General features: G+C 40.3%; 1 protein-coding gene across 2 annotated transcripts in view; it reads left to right on the top strand.

Annotated features, from left to right (window-relative positions):
• si:ch211-26b3.4 (connector enhancer of kinase suppressor of ras 2) overlaps positions 1-17,388 on the top strand; it is a 563,588-nt gene that overhangs the window by 472,743 nt on the left and 73,457 nt on the right. For both annotated transcript variants that reach the window (XM_052021060.1, XM_052021061.1), the window contains exons 15-18: positions 6,636-6,684; positions 9,609-9,781; positions 13,680-13,753; positions 15,481-15,552. In XM_052021060.1, coding sequence (XP_051877020.1) covers positions 6,636-6,684; positions 9,609-9,781; positions 13,680-13,753; positions 15,481-15,552 — 368 coding nt within the window. The remainder of the gene's footprint in view (positions 1-6,635; positions 6,685-9,608; positions 9,782-13,679; positions 13,754-15,480; positions 15,553-17,388) is intronic.

Consider the following 17,388-nt stretch of genomic DNA (forward strand, 5'->3'; position numbering starts at 1 on the left):
AATGAAAGATGCCAGCTATCCAGAGAGCAAGGTTGCATGCAAGTTCTGTCATAGATATACTGAGATGTGAAGTTCCACAGGACAGGAATGACTGTATGTGCAGCGAAAACTTAAGAGTGTTCAAACGCCTGCGGTAAGTTTAGGTGCAGAAGAAAGGTCCAGCACTAACCTTGCACAGACCATTTCAACACTCTTGTAGCAGCTCAACCATGATGAATAAGGCCTCCTTGCTTTTGTTATCGTAGAAGCAAACCAAGGTCCCAGTGCTTCAGTGGAAGCTTGGCTTGCTGGTGTGCCAGATGCTACAGATGCAGTGTTCAAGGCGGCTGGCGGTCCAGCTGTCCATCCTCTGACAGATCTGTCGGATTTCTGAGGCACCATCCTGGGGCCATGGCAGTGACTCTGCAGCACACTATTCTTTTCTTCCCTCTTGGGATCACTGCATTGGGATCTCTGACAGGGCCTGTCAACAGTCAGTCCAGGTTGCTGCCACACATAGCATGGAGTTACAGTCGGAAAATGGATCTGTTATGCTCAAGGATGACCTGACAGGCCATCTGCAGACTCTTGTGCTAAAAATAAGCAGCCTCCCACCAGCTATGTTGCAACTACTGAGATGGTAGAGCGTAGAGATACACATGGCACATGTTGGGGGGGGGGATGGGTAGGCAATCGCCAGTACACAGGGTAACTGGTTGGGGTTTGTACTTTAATTGGCAGGTTTTGATTTATAAATTTGTTATTTTGTGCCTAGTGTTTGTTTAGGAAAAGCAGACCCTGCAATGGTCTGCAACAGAAGTAATGTGAGACATTGGACTATTTGTGCCCATGGAATTGGGGCTATGTTTATTGGAAGTGGATAGCAAACTATTGGATATTGCAGATATCTCCAGTGCCTGCCTAGAAGAGCTCATCATAATAAAGATTCATGGCCATGGTGACTATCATGTGTTCCTCACCGTCCTCTGTTGCTGGAGTTATGGCTGTGAAGTTCTGGTTTTCAGTGAGGATGTCTGTATTAATGTGGAGGCCCTGCTTCTCACTGAGGCTCAGCTTGGAGAATCGCTTCCTGACACTCCTGTGTGGATATGCCTTCCTGACAATCCTTCAGCACCCCCTTCTTCCTGTTTCTTCCAGCAGCATGATTTCTTCTGTACACACTCTGCTCTTTCTCCCTGCTGCAGAGCAAGGGGAATGCCTCCTAATGCAGCCACGCCAGGGAGCAATTGGTTCACCAAAACCTTGGGCCAAGATATTTAAGTGGGGAAAGGCAAGTTATGAGGCAATAAGGCTAGAACTTGAGAGTGTAAATTAGGATGACATTTTTTGAAGGGAAATGTACTATGGAGATGTGGTCGATGTTCAGGGATCTCTTGCAGGATGTTAGGGATGAATTTGTCCCAGTGAGGCAGAGAAAGAATGGCAGAGTGAAGGAACCATGGGTGACAAGAGAGATGGAACAACTAGTTAGGAAGAAGAAGGCAGCATACATAAGGTGTAAGCAGCAAGGATCAGGTAGGTCTCATGAGGGATATAGAGTAGCAAGGAAGGAACTTAAGAAGGGGCTGAGGAGAGCGAGAAGGGGACATGAAAAGACTTTGGCTAGTAGGGTTAAGGAGAATCCCAAGGCTTTTTTCTCGTACGTGAAGAGCAGAAGGATGATGAGAGTAAAGGTAGGTCCGATTAGAGACAAAGGTGGGAAGATGTGCCTGGAAGCTGTGGAAGTGGATGAGGTTCTCAATGAATACTTCTCTTCAGTATTCACCAAGGAGAGGGGTCTTGATGATGCTGAGGACAATGTTGGTAAGGTTAATGTTCTAGAGCATGTAGATATCAAGAGAGAGGATGTGTCGGAGCTGTTAGAAAATATTAGGACAGATAAGTCCCCGGGGCTTGACGGACTATTCCCCAGACTGCTTCACGAGGCAAGGGAGGAGATTGCTGAACCATTGGCAAGGATCTTTGAGTCCTTGTTGTCCACGGGAATGGTACTGGAGGATTGTAGGGTGGCAAATGTTGCCCCCTTATTCAAAAAAGGTAGTAGGGATAGTCCAGGGAATTACAGACCAGTGACCCTTACGTCTGTGGTGGGCAAACTGTTAGAAAGGATTCTAAGAGATAGGATCTATGAGCATTTAGAGAAGGACTGATTAGGGACAGCCAGCATGGATTTGTGAAGGGAAGATCTTGCCTCACAAGCCTGATAGGGTTCTTTGAGGAAGTGACCAGGAAGATTGATGAGGGTAGTGCAGTAGATGTGGTCTACATGGATTTTAGTAAGGCGTTTGACAAGGTTCCACATGGTAGGCTTCTTCAGAAGGTCAGAGGGTTGGCCGTGTGGATTCAGAATTGGCTTGCCTGTAGAAAGCAGAGGATTGTGGTGGAGGGAGTGCATTCAGATTGGAGGGCTATGACTAGTGGTGTTCCACAAGGATCGGTTTTGGGATATTTTTGTGATATTTATTAATGACTGGGATGAGAGGGTGGAAGGGTGGGTTAGCAAGTTTGCAGATGACACAAAGGTTGGTGGTGTTGTGGATAGTGTGGAAGGCTGTTGAAGCTTACAGAGGGATATTGATAGGATGCAGAGCTGGGCTGACAAGTGGCAGGTGGAGTTCAATCCAGAGAAGTGTGAGGTGGTGCACTTTGGAAGGACAAACTCCAAGGCGGTGTACAAGGTAAATGGCAGGCTTCTAGGGAGTATGGAGGAGCAGAGGGATCTGGGGGTTCATATCCACAGATCACTGAAAGTTGCCTCACAGGTGGATAGGGTAGTTAAGAAAGCTTATGGGATGTTAGCTGTCATAAGTCATGGGATCGAGTTTGAGAGCCGTGAGGTAATGATGCAGCTTTATAAAACTCTGGTTAGACCACACTTGGAGTACTGTGTCCAATTCTGGTCCCCTCATTATCAGAAGGATGTGGAAGCATTGGAAAGGGTGCAGAGGAGATTTACCAGGATACTGCCTGGATTGGAGAGTATGGATTATGAGGAGAGACTAAGGGAGCTAGGGCTTTACTCCTTGGAGAGAAGGAGGATGAGGGGAGACATGACAGAGGTATACAAAATATTAAGAGGAATAGATAGAGTGGACAGCCAGCACCTCTTTCCCAGGGCACCAATGCTCAATACAAGAGGGCATGGCTTTAAGGTAGTGGGTGGGAAGTTCAAGGGAGATATCAGAGGGAGGTTTTTCACCCAGAGAGTGGTTGATACATGGAATGCACTGCCTGGGGTGGTGATGGAAGCTGATACATTGGCCAATTTCAAGAGATTGTTAGATAAGCATATGGAGGAACTTAAAATAGGGGGATATGTGGGAGGAAGGGGTTAGATAGTTTTAGGCGTGGTTTAAAGGTCGGCGCAACATGGTGGGCCGAAGGGCCTGTATTGTGCTGTATTGTTCTATAGTTCTATGGTTAAAGATTTTTGGCACCTGGCTCACACATCAATCCACACAGATCACAGCAACATTACGGACCTCTGGATAGCACCAGACCTTTGAAGAATGATGGCAACACTCAGTTGAAATCAGTCAGCAACTGACCTGAAAGTAACTGCTGATCCCTGTTAATAATGTGAAATGAGTCTCTCCCTGGTGTAGAATGAGCACTCAGCCATGCTCCAGTGTCAAGCTCCAATTTATCAGCACTTTGCACATTGCATGCTGAGTAAAATTATGATCCATCTACTCAACCTCCTACCTGCAGTCATTATATGTGATGCAATGATCCCTTTACCCATGTAGTGCCTGGCATGATTTAACCTACAAATATCTGTGTGCATTGGTTGGTATATTGGAACCAATTCAACACCCATGGTGCCCAAAGAATGGCCACCATAGAGCTGAATTTTGGAGCTATTGTATCCCTGCTAATTCTTTGCTATGACAACCCAAAACAGAAATCATTGCCTGCAGTCCTGAATTTTTCTTGCCCAAATATTTATTGTTGTGCTTAAGTGCAACCAATTTATTTGTTATATTATACTTGAATTAGTTTGTTTTTTTCCCACCTTTTTTGGCCATTTGTTGGAATTACAGGATACATTTGTTCAATGGAGGTGGAATCAACGGAATCTCAGTGAATTAGCAGCCTAGTTTTACAGCATTTGTTGGTAAAGAAAACTAGACACATCAAAACCACCTGCCAAATTGTCATAAGCCTGTCTTCAGCAACATGCAAAGACCAGTGTAACCACCTGTATCTTATATATTTTAAAAAGACACTATCTTTGCTGAAGTGATGAATAATGGAAAGGCTATATGCTACTTTATTACAGAAATCTCACAACAATGTGATAGGTTGGGGCAGATCTTCCATTGAGCCAGAATCCTATGCCACTGCCTTTTTTCCAGTATGACACAGGATGCAGTCTCCTCTTTGTCCTTTCCACCTGAACCTAACAATACTATGTTGTTCCCTAAGTATTCCCCCACTGACACTTGTTCACTCAGCCATCCTTTTTCCCCTGAACCACATTCAGCAACTCCTCCTTCCTCAACATACTGATTGTGAAAGTTCTCCTGAATACATTATTTTCTGTTTACACTATTACAATCCCAGTCTACATTAGGATGGTTTAGTGCTGCTGTCTTAAATTCAGATACTGGTTTGCCAAAAGTTTGAAGTCAAGATAAAAGTTTTTCAGCACCTGGCTCACACAGAACAGAGGAGGGAACTGTCCTTTCAGAAGACTGATAGAGAGGGAGGAGAAGATGTGTCTGGTTTTGGAATCTTGTTGGAGCTGGCAGAGATTGCAAAGGATGGTTCCTTGAATGTGAACACTGGTGAGCTGGAAGGTGAGGATCAGGAGAACTCTATCCTTGCTCTGTCCGGGGAAAAAGGCATAAAAGCAGAGGTGCAGGAAGGGCTCAGTCCTGTATGACAGGGGTGAAGCCACAGTTCAGGAAGAATGCTTTGCATCTGTCTTTACAAGTGAAGAAGATGCTTCCACACTTGAAGTAAAATGGGAAGTAACAGAGATATCGGATGAGCTAAACATTGATAAAGAGGAAAGACAAGAGATTTAGATAGGTAGCTTGTAAAGTTATTAAGCAAGATAGGGGTGGAAATTGCAAAAGCAGTAGCCGTGATCTTTCAATTCTTAATTATGGAGGTTGTGCCAGAGGATTAGGGAATTGCATCTTAGTTTAAAAAAGGAATAAACCAACAACTATAGGCCAATCAATTTAATATTAATGGTGGGAAACTTATAGCAACAAAATTACAGGCACTTGCGTGATTGCAAGTTAATGCAAGAAACCAGCTCAGGTTTATAAAAGGCAAGTGGTGCTTAACTAACCTGAGTGTGTTTTTTGATGAGAGGCAATGCAGCTGAGGTACTGTATATGAACTTCCAAAGGCATTTTATAAATCCCGTGGCCATAATAGGCTTGTCAGAAAGTTGAATTCAGAGGCAGCATGAATAAAATGCTAGCTTTGTGACGGAAATCGAGAGTCCCACTCCTGGGCCATTCCAGTGCATTTGATGACCATGGGTAGGATCACAGCTTTTATTGAAAAATATTAATCACTTGGATTCACTGTGATGTTCAAGGAGTAATTTCCCAACTTGCAGGAAACTCAAAAGCTTATGGTAAACACAGGAGAATATTAAAATGCTTCAAGAAGATACTGACAGGTTGGGAAGGGTGGCAGATGAAATTTAATGCAAAAATATGTGAAGTGTTATCAATAATTAGTAAGATAGACAGAGGGCAATTACTTCTTATGGTGGTAAATCCTGAACTAAGGGATACAATATTAAAAACAGGAGCTAAATTAGATCAGATGAAATCAGGAAGCTTTTTTTTTGCAAAACATTGAGTGGAGGTTTTAAAGTATGTGGATGCTGGTTATTTGGAGCTTTTGAGACTCAAAGGATATATTTTTTATTAGGTGATGATATCCAGAGATATTGATAAAAGGCTAGTAAATGGAAATGAAGAATAGAATCATGATATAATTCAATGAAAAAACAAATAAAGGTGCTGAAAGCCCCAAATCCCACCAATTTGTTTATCCAGATAGCCCTTTAATTCCAGTTTAATAAAAATGTCCAAGGTAGGTAGATTTTTCACATGTATAATTATTAAGTGCAAAATGTAACCTTGTGATAAGCTCTTCCTGCAAATAAGATATTCTTGCAAATGGAATCACAGTTATTTGCACACTTTTTCTGATAATGTGGACTCCATTGTCTTTTATAAGTGATGTGTTATTATTACTGATTTTACACAAACAATATTGGAAACTATCAGTGCTCCCAAGCTGAATTCCCTGCTGGTGTGTATCAATTAGGACTGCTGAAGGATTTCAAGGTGCCAGAGCAATTTTGTACAAAGTCTCCAGCATACAGTCTCACAAATTTCGTCACTTAAGGACCAGCACTGAAACTAGTAACATCAGCAACTGCATCAATTGTTTTGTCAGGAGAAGATGGTGCATCTGAACTGTTAGTTTAAATCCATGAAATAGAATTAATAGGATGAATAAACTATAGATCTTGAAATAATGTCAATGTTTCTTCTTTTACTTCAATGATTAATATTTGTTTTCCATGCAATATATTTTATGTACAAGCAGATACGTATTGGCCGTAGTATTTTAATTATCTTGTTTAATTTTTGCAGTCTTTTCATTATGCCTCTCTGAGGTCGAAAACCAAAAAGAGACCAAAAGGTAAGAAGCATACAAATAAGTCAGTTAAGATCACTGAAGGTGCAGGATGTTCATTAACTGTTTTATTTTAAGTCAGCTTCATAAATAGAGGCACAGAGTATTGAACCAGGTATGTTAAAGTAAAACTTTGTAAGTTATTGGTTAGGGCTCAACTGCAGTATTCAGACTGAGCATCATAGATGTCAAGGCCTTCAAGAGGGTGCATAAATATACTAGATTGGTGGTAAAGACGAGCATATTGTAAGTGAAAAGACAGGAAAGGCTGGTATTGTTCACCTTAAATCAGAGAAAATTAAGAGGAATTGAATAAAAGTGTTCAAAATTATAAGGCCCAGAAGACACAGACTAAAGTTAATTGGCAAAAGAGCCAGGAAGAGATAGCAAAATGCATTACTATGATCTGGAAAGCAAGTGTTTTTAACTGGGCACTGGATTTGTACAGGTAAAGGAAAGTAAATTATCGGGCTACAGGGAAAGAATGAGAGGAGGAGACTAATTTGGTGGTTCTTTCAAAGAGCCACCACTTCCTACCCCTCCCCATCACTCCATAATTCCAATTCTATCCTTAGTCAGAAAGCTATTGCATTATAGAGTCAAGTAGAAAACATCCTTCAAATTATAGTCTTGCATCCTTCAAGCCATTATTGAGCTAGCTGTCATATTGCTGCATTACTTGAAATTGTTAGTTGTTTGTAATATATATTTGGTAATCTCACAGACATTCAAGCAACTTTTCTGCTGTTAGCTCATCACTTTTTTATGTAAGGCTTGTGTAAGGTGCAATCTCGGGAATTGGAACAAATTAAATTATCCCTTTGAGCTTTGTTGTCTGCAGTCATGCACAAATGGAATAACAAGAACAGAGTGAGATTGAAAGCCACTGCATATATAAAACATGCACAAAAGCCTACGGCTTACATCAGCTGTTCCCGACAGTATGAATGCATTTTCCTTCCCCTACTCCCCACAACAGTCCATTCTGTACAAAATTCCCCTGGCTACAGCAATAGCACCCAAAAGTTAAGCCTGCCACAGTTATTGCATTGCAATCATTTACTGTATGTTGGGTATTCAACTGATTTTTTTCTGCAGAAAATAATTCAATGTAGCGAAAATTCTGAAAAGAACTTATCAGCCTGAGTCTAAGCTCGGACTGATCTAGCAAATTCCAAATTTCTACGACTCTTTGTAAGATAGACTACTTCCTAATTTTGTTTATGGAAGTCCTAGCTCCACTTCAAGTGATGCCCCCTTGTCATTGATTCTGCTACAGCAGAAATTGAAGCTACCTATCAAATTCTTCTAAAAACCCTCAAACTCCCATTTTCGAGGGAATCTAAGCAAGATTCATGCAACCTCTATGTAATGCTGGTGAATCTGCACTACAACTTCTGCAAGACCATATACTGTATATATAAAAATATATATAAAATATACCAAAATACAGAAAAAATGTCAAGGCTACCTTTAGATTTGTAGCGTTATTCAATCTATACATTCACAGTGTTATTCTGTATATATAGCACCATTTCCACTCATGAAGTTCTAGAGTTTGAAAGGCTCCACGCAGGGCTTAGCCCCTCAATGTCTAGTGGCAGAAGGACCTTAGACGACAGTCTTTCCCCACAAAACCTTTGTGTTGGCTGTGCCAAGCCTCAGCATGTCCCTCAGGATATGTTCCTGCAGCCTGGAATGTACCAGTTGGCAGCATTTCCTTACATCTCTCTGTACTGGAAGTTTCAGGCAGACCAAAGTGCAGCTTTCAACAAGTCGATGATCTTCCAGCAGAATTTAATGTCCATCTCAGTGTGTGTCCCTGGAAACACCCCATACATCAGAAATATGTATATCCTTCCTGGGATACTATAGATGAGATCAGATCAATGACCTGCATGGTTGAAATACGTCTTTCAATGCTCTTCACATAAATGCCATCACGTACATATCTGTCTACTACCTTTAATGATTTGTGACATTCTTAATGTTGAAATCCTTATAACAATTAGTTTCCCATGTGGAGGGAATCAATATTATCCCTTTTGTGCCTCAGCCAAAATTCTTCACAATATCGCAAATGTAGCAACAGATATGGGCATTAAATCAAAATACACAGCATTGAAAAACATGCTAAGCAGCAGGTAAAATTGAAAGCAGAATATGCTTCAATTTACTGCCTATATTTTTATGTTTTTCAATCCAGAATGATCTTTTATTTTGTACATTTAAGTCAGGGGCACAAACTCTTTTAACGTTAATGAGAATTGCTGATTTTTTGGAATGTGTTGCTATTTACTCCTTTTCTGAAAGACTGTAGGAAAATATATTCCTGCAATAATGGCGATATTTACCACAATGGAACAGAATCAGCAAGCCTAAGATAATGTAAGCATCTGTTGCCGATATTAGTGATGTGTACCTAATGTGCTTAAATATTCCTCCCATGCTCTTTTAATGGATGAATTAACTGAGTTAAGATAAACAGGTTATCTCCTTGTTTTAAATCACAAACTGAAAAATGTCCTGGGAATGTGTAAACTTTTACTAATAGTTATTTCTATACTGTGACATCTGCACTATTAATCGTCTTCACCCAACATCTACCATTTCCCCATCGTTTCCTGCTCTATTACATAATGAGTGGAATTTGGAATTAATTCAAACCCAGTGCCAGTGCCTTTGCCTGAATAATTCACACAAAAGTGAATCAACTAAACCTGATTTGATGCCAGCTGTCATCTCTAAACATTCTGTGATGGATATTTGGGATTGATAATATCCTCTTGAATTTAAAACCACTACAAAAGTTGGATGGTACTTTACACCTTGTTGCTCAATGATGCAGAATGAATAGAATTGTTCAAAGTATCTGCTACCATTGCATACATTCCTAAAAGATACAACTTAATATCTGGTTCCTTGATCAGGTACCCTTACTGGTGGCAGCAGGAGGCGAATATCTTGCAAGGACTTAGGCCATGGGGATTGTGAAGGCTGGCTGTGGAAGAAGAAAGATGCAAAAGGATACTTCACTCAGAAATGGAAGAAGTACTGGTTTATTCTAAAGGAAGCATCCCTCTACTGGTACACAAACCAAAATGTAAGGGGGATTCTCCTTTGCTCTTTTATTCAAAGGGACTTGAAGAAAGCAGTCTTTATGCAAAGAGCCTGAGTAAACATAAAAGTGCCGAATACAGATCTAACATTCAGAGGTGGCTCATTATCCCAGCTTTCTATTCAACAGAATTCTTAAAAGAAATGATGGAACACCAGTTACATGAGCACTGAGTACTTTGAACTCTAATTCTTTGAAAGAGGCTTTACAACATGCCATTAACCCCAATTCTCCCAAAGCTGAATAAATTCTGAATACTATCACTTGTGCCTTCTCCTGAATGCCTTCAATGTTCTTATTGGTGTTCAGCAAATTATTGACCTCTTTGTTGTACATAGCTGATTAATACCTCGGAACCATGGGTGAATCCAGGCTTGGCTCTGGCTCTAAGTGCTTCCCAGATGACTTCTGCTTTGAGGAGAATTTAATCATGTTCAACACTACCATGGCAGGATCCTATCTAAAGCTACCAAAGCATCCCAGCACAGCTTCCAAAAAAGTACCTGTTTTATGCCAATGTGGGTTTCAGGTTCAATGCTGAACAACATTTTTTCTCTCAATACAAACAAATCTATCAAATAAAATTATAATCATATAGCGGGTCCTAAGCAATATCCTAGGGCTAATGGCCTTCAATTTCTTTGTCAAAGACCTTTCCATTATCGTAAGATCAGAGTAGGGATGTTCATTAATGATTGCACAATGTTCAATTCAATTTCCATCTCCTTAGAAAATAAAGCAGCTTGGGCTGGTGAATGACAAGTGGCATTAATGCCACACATTTGACAGGCAATAGTGATCTCCAACAAATAAGATTCTAATCAGCCACACTTAACATTCAATGGCATACCAAGTACCCTACCATCAACTTCTTTGGGGCCATTGCTGACCAGAAACATACCTCCTGACTCTTTGAAGTCTATCATTCACAAGGAGTGTCAGGAGTGTGACGCAATACTCTGCACTTGTCTGGATAAGCGCAGCTCCAACAATGCATAGTAAGATTGCATAGTAAGGGGCGGCATGGTAGCGTAGCGGTTAGTGTGATGCTATTACAGCGCCAGCAATCGGGGTTCGATTCCCGTCGCTGTCTGTAAGGAGTTTGTACGTTCTCCCGTGTCTGCGTGGGTTTCCTCCAGAGGCTCCGGTTTCCTCCCACATTCTAAAGATGTACGGGTGGGTTTAAAATGGGCGGCGCGGACTCGTTGGGCCGGAAGGGCCTGTTACCACACTGTAAATAAAATTTTATTAAAAATTTTTTAAAAATTTAAGATTGCTATCATCTATGATAAAACAGGAGATCAGATTGCAGCCCATCAACCACATTAAATATTTACCGATGCACCGTGGCTACAGTGTGTACCATCATACAATACACTGCAGTTACTGACCTCAGCTACTCAACAGCACCTCCCAATCCATGACCTCTACTACCAAGAAGGACGAGGGCTTCAGGTGGCTGGAAGCATCACTCCCTACAAGTTCCCCTCTAAGTTGCACACCATCCTGACTTGAAAATATATCACTCTTCCTTCATTGTCACTCATTCTAATTCCTGGAACTCACCACCCAACAGCACTGTGAGAGTACCTTAACCAGAATCACTGTACCAGTCCAAAAATGCAGCTCACCACTCTAATTGCAGTTATGGATGGACAATAAATGTTGGCCTTGCCAACAATCCCCACTTCCTATGCGATGAACTAAAACTTCCCAACTTAATAAATTGATTTTCGTGATTATAAATGGTGCACAATTGAAGTAAAATGTGTGCAGCAATCATCAGACTGCCATTTAGATCTTGCTGCTTTTGCACGTTATCAGTTTGCCAACAGTTTCAGATTTTGTGATAAGTGTGAACACAGAAGCAAATGCAATCCCTTATATTTCCAGTTAGTTCAGTCTCTGTGACAATTACTGGCATTGATGTAGTGATAACAGTAATATTATTATAATACTATCTTTAACAGTAATAACATCCCAAGCTGTTAAGCATTATGATGAGAGCTATGAAAGGAGGTTCTTTAATAGGAAGTGTTATAGTTGGCAGAATTTTAGGGAGAAAATTTGCAAGAGTAACATTGAGGCACTAAAGGGTTTACATGTGCAAAGTAATGAATCCGAGAACCAAAGAGGATGCATGGAGGGCTGGAGAAGAAGGCAGAGGTAGAGTGGGTTAAGCGAGTTCTGGAAAGAATTTGTAAACAGCCAATGTAATATCCTGCTCTCAACATTTAACATTTTGTATTTAAATGGCCAATTGCTTACATGAGCTCCAAAACATGATAACTTACTACAACCTGCATTCATGTCAATATCAGTGTTGGCATCTACAGCATGCTCAGTGTTCCAGTTATCTTGGCAGAGACAGCTGTGTTTACTCACTAGTTCACACCTCGTTAAGATGCACAGAATGCAAGAACAAACATAAGTAAATAATGCTTCATTACAAAATTGCCTTTCGTGTAAAGTCCTTAGTTTTGACTGATTGCCCTTTTTCCTCAGTTACATGCAGATTTATGAATCTCCTATGATTTTCAGGAGAAAATACTTAAGTTAAGATTGATCTTTCAAGGATATTGCGTGGTTCTGTGGTCTAACAATGTGCACAACAAAACTAAAAATGTTTCACATTCTTGTCAAATAATGTAGTACAGTAATAGCACTACCTCATCACATCATATAACCTCCTTACTCTAAACCTAGCTTTCCACAATCTTACTCACAGTAAGCCCAAGATTCAAATGTCACAAGCAAAAATTTTTATTAATATAACAACTTAGTCAAATCTTGACAAGGTTTAATGTAGTGAATTTTAGAGTGCTTTAATGTGCTTACTGTGAGTAATACTTTTCCACAAACTAATATCAATGCTGCTCCCTTTGCTACTGTTTTGTAATAGATGCTAAAACCTGTTTCTGTCCATTGGATTAAGATTGTGGAAAGCTTCATTTAGAGTAAGCAGGTTATATGATGTGATGGGATAATGCTATTACTGTACTACATAATGTGACAAGAATGTGAAACATTTTTAGTTCTGTTGTGCACATTGTTAGACCAGAGAACAGGCAATATTCTTGAAAGATCATTCTTAACCTAAGGCAGTGATGCTTTCTTGCTACATTGGTTGGAATCATTGACAGCAACCTATGAACGTTAGTGTAGTAAATACAAGACTGTTAATGTAGTAAAATGTCCTAAGGCACTCCTGGACCATTACATACTTTTCGTTATCCCAGCGGAGGCATTTACAGATATCACATTTGGACTCTTAACACAAAGTCAGATTAGATTACTTCACCCGGAAAACACTGTCCTGGCCTGGGTGAAGTCCCTTGTCCACACACCATGGGCAGATGTCATTTCTTGATCTTGATACCGAGGCAAACTAAAAGCCAACACTAAAGAAAGACTGGCTTTATTTGTCCATTAGTTGGAGCAAAAGGGGCCACCACAGTACTGAGGTATAACTGCCAACATGAAAGGATTAAAGCTCTAATGATACATTTCAGCAACAAAGGGAATTTTTGGGGCATTGTTCGAACTAAGTCAATGGATAGCTTTTGGTGTATTGCACAGAGAGCACTCTTACGGAAATATTGCAAACCTAAAATCAAATTCATTGCAATCCTGACAATTTGAGGTTTGTCAAATGAAAACACAATTCAAATGAATTCATCCAAAAGGTTTATTATTAAATTAGAGCTGTTCTAGCTGCATTAAATGACTGGGTGCCTGTGGTGGAGAAATTAACTTCCACTAATTCCCATTTTTGTCAAAACCTAACTGGTACAAAATTTGACATATTTTCCATCAAAACAGGAACTTTATTTTATACATCAGAACAACGTGACTTCATCAACAGGCTCTTTTTTTTTGCCAGGATGAAAAGGCCGAGGGATTCATCAGTTTGCCGGAGTTTCGGATTGACAGGGCTATTGAATGCAGACGGAAATAGTAAGTGTTGAAAGCAAAATTTGTAAAACAAGGGAGTTATTTGCTAAGCTTTGAACATCTAAAGATAAAGTTTCTTGATTGTGGGCAATTGCCTTTATTTGGACAATTTGAAATGAAAACTCAAGATATCCCACCAAAAGTAACAGGCAGAAGATCACTATAAATGACTTTGGATGAGAATGTAGGTGGTCTGATTAGTAAATTTACAGATGACACAAAAATTGGTGGAGATATAGATAGCGAAGAAGATTTCTTAAGGATACCAAGGGACACAGATCAGCTGGAAAGTTGGGCAGGACAGTGGCAAATGGAATTTAATCCAGACAAGTGTGAGGTAATTCATTCTGGGAAGTCATATTCTGGCAGGAGATATAGAGTAAATGGCAGGGACCTTAGGAATGTTGATATAGAGAGACCTTGGGGTGCAAGTCCTTAGCTTGCTGAAACTGGTAACACAGGTGGATAGGGTAGTGAAGAAGGCATTTGGCATGTTAGCCATCATAGGCTGAGACATTGAGTAGAAGGGTTGGGATGTTATGTTGCAGCTGTACAAAACTTTGGTTAGATTGCATTAGGAGTATTGTGTAGTGTTCTGGTCACCACACTACAGGAAGAATGTGGTAGCAATAAAGAGAGTGCAGAAGAGATTCACCAGGATGTTGCCTGGAATGGTGGGCTTTAGTTATAAGGAGAGATTGGACAGGTTGGATTTATTCTCATTTGAACATAGGAGGCTAAGAGGTGATCTTATAGAGGTTTATAAATTTCTGAGGGGCACAGATAGGATAGATAGAATCTTTTTCCCAAGGCAGGGGAGTCTAGAACTAGAGTGCACTGGTTTAAGGTGAGAGGGAAGGAATTTAAAGGAGATCTGAGGAGCAAGCTCTCCACACAGAGGGTGGTGGTTGTCTGGAATGAGCTGCCAGAGTTGGTGGTGGAGGCGGATACAATTACATTTAAAAGGCATTTGGCCAGGTACTTAGATAGGAAAGGTGTAAAAGATATGGACCTAATGCAGGAAAGTGGGTTTAGTGTAGATAGACATCACGGTCAGCATGGATAACGTGAGCCGAAAGGGTCCGTTTCTGTGCTGTATGATTCTATGATACAATCATAGGTATAGGGACATGGAGTCAAAAGATTCACTTTGTACTGTTGTGACACAGCACCTGTGTGCTCGTCTGTAAGTTTGCAAAGAGCAAATGTCCTTCTTTTGATGTGCTTGTTTAATTAAGGCCAAACAAGGGGGGAAAAAATCATACACAGAGGGCAGATCTTGACTGCGCGATGAATAAAATGATAGTTGAAACAAAAAGAGAAAGTGCTGGAAACAGCAGGTCAGGCAGCATCTGTGGAAAAGGAAACAAAATTAACATTTCAGGTCTTTGACGTTAACTCTGTCTCTTCTTCCACAGATGCTGCCTAATCTGCTGAGTGTTTCCAGTATTTTCTCCTTTTGCCTCAGATTCTTAGCATCTGCAGTTATTTTAGGTTTTCATTTCCTGGATGACTGACAGATTGCATAACTTCCCTCCTAAATGATGTAAATAGAAAACTGGGAATAGATATGGAGCAGTTTGGAGATTCCCTAGTCAATAATTTTACATCATTACACCGTGTAACGAACTACCACCAAAAGCTTCTGCTGGTAACTACTTACTAAAAATAATGACTTTCCTTCTTTTCTGGTCTGTGTTGTGTGACTGTAATTTTTTGTTTTCCTGAAGTGCCTTCAAGGCTTGCCATCCGAAAATTAAGAGCTTCTACTTTGCAACCGACTGCTTGGAAGAAATGAACAGGTAAAAAAGTTCCATTCTGAGAGATAATATTCAAGAATTTGAACAGTCACATTCTGCTTAAACAGCAATGTGTTTTATTTGGCCAGATTATCCCTGCTACCATTGTACATAAATGTTAGATTAGGAATAGTAACTGGCAGTTACATTGCAATCAGTATCACAGATTGAATCACTGAGAAATTGCACAGGGCTTTCATTAACACATTGCAAATGCACTCTCTGTTATAGATTTAAAACAAATCGTACAAATTGCTGCTGCTGTTCTTTGCAGAAGAGCATTAAGAAAGTTGGTTAGATAATCATCATCTGCTATTTCAACACCACCACTGAAATCCATTTACTGAAAACTTCTTGTAACCTCACAGTTGATTTTATGTGAACGTGTTGAGTATTTACCTGCAGATATAGCCAGTGATTATTCTGTGCTTCATATTTCATCTTGAACTACATCTCTAACCACTATCAGAGACTCACTTCTCTCTATGGAGGCACTTTGTCATGGGTGTGTAGAAAACGTTATGTTGTCGCATGTATACAGAATATTTATACCTGTGAAGATGTGCATTGAATAAAGTGTGATAGAATTGCATGATATATAAACGCTGAGAAGGGGTTTGGACGAGATTTGGTGAAAGGTGAGGGATGTTGTGCGAGGAGACTGGACTTCTATCTTTAGAGCTGGAAAGCTTGAGGAATTTTAAATCATGAATGATTTTGCTTCATTAAATAAATGAAAACTGTTTCCAAAGGCAAAAGGGTTGGAAGTCAGAGGCTGTGGATTTAAGGTGATTGGCAAACTCCCAGGAGAAACATGAGGAGATTTTTGTACACAGCTGGGTAGGGAGATTAATTGGATCACTCCACCAAAGAGCCAGCATGAGCATAATGGGCCAAATGGCCTCCATCTGGGCTGTATTGTTCTATTGTTCTCATTTGATAACATAGCCTTTAGTTTGGTGAGATCTTCCAAATTACTGGAACTGGCATGTGACTGTGAGCCACTTAATCCCACTAAATGTGTTGTTTGTGATGGTGCCCAATTCAAACAGTGCATGTTGGGATGAGACTCATTAATGGAGGGGTTAATGGTTTCCCTCTCACAGCTTTCTGGCTTACCTGTAACAAGATGTAGAAGGCACTTGGTGAATGATTGTGTATAATCATACATGTTGGTGCTGTGCAGACATTGCATGGCTCATTTCCTAACACTCAACACCTACTGAAACAGGAAATTTATCTGGTTATCCAAATCTGTCATCTCATCATCTTCTCCATATTGTGCATCACCCACCCTTCGATTTGCAGTTTTGTAAAATAGTCCCAGTGGATGACTCCACAAAAACATCCCTGACGAGTGTCAAATGCTTGTGACTTGCAAGGGGAGTTTGAATGCACACTGTCATGTGGTGATCTGCACAATTTACTGGATTGAAAGATATCTTGATGGCAAAACCGCTGTGGACATTACTTAAAAATTGCTGGAGTGCATTGTAATTTTAAGCCATATGTAACTATTCATATGCAGTTAGCAATGTTTCTGAAGTGAGGTCTCCTTTTTTGTGGCACTGCTAGACTAATATCAAGCATAACCTCAAAGCTGTCTTTAGTTAAACAGACAAACACCTGACCAAAAGTAAAAATCACCTGACTGTATTCACTTTGATCACCAATTGTAACAAATACAACTTCTTACATACAGAGCAGGGTATTTACAGCCACATTCATTCTTATCTCTCATTCTTCTTTAAAGTCTGTTCACTCACTGTCTCCTACCGTACTGTTGCCATCAGTGAGACCTCCTGTCGTGTCTGCTTCAACTCTCTGCCACTGGTGGCT

This window comes from Pristis pectinata, chromosome 8 (genome assembly GCF_009764475.1).
Source record: "Pristis pectinata isolate sPriPec2 chromosome 8, sPriPec2.1.pri, whole genome shotgun sequence".
NCBI classification, from domain to species: Eukaryota; Metazoa; Chordata; class Chondrichthyes; order Rhinopristiformes; family Pristidae; genus Pristis; species Pristis pectinata.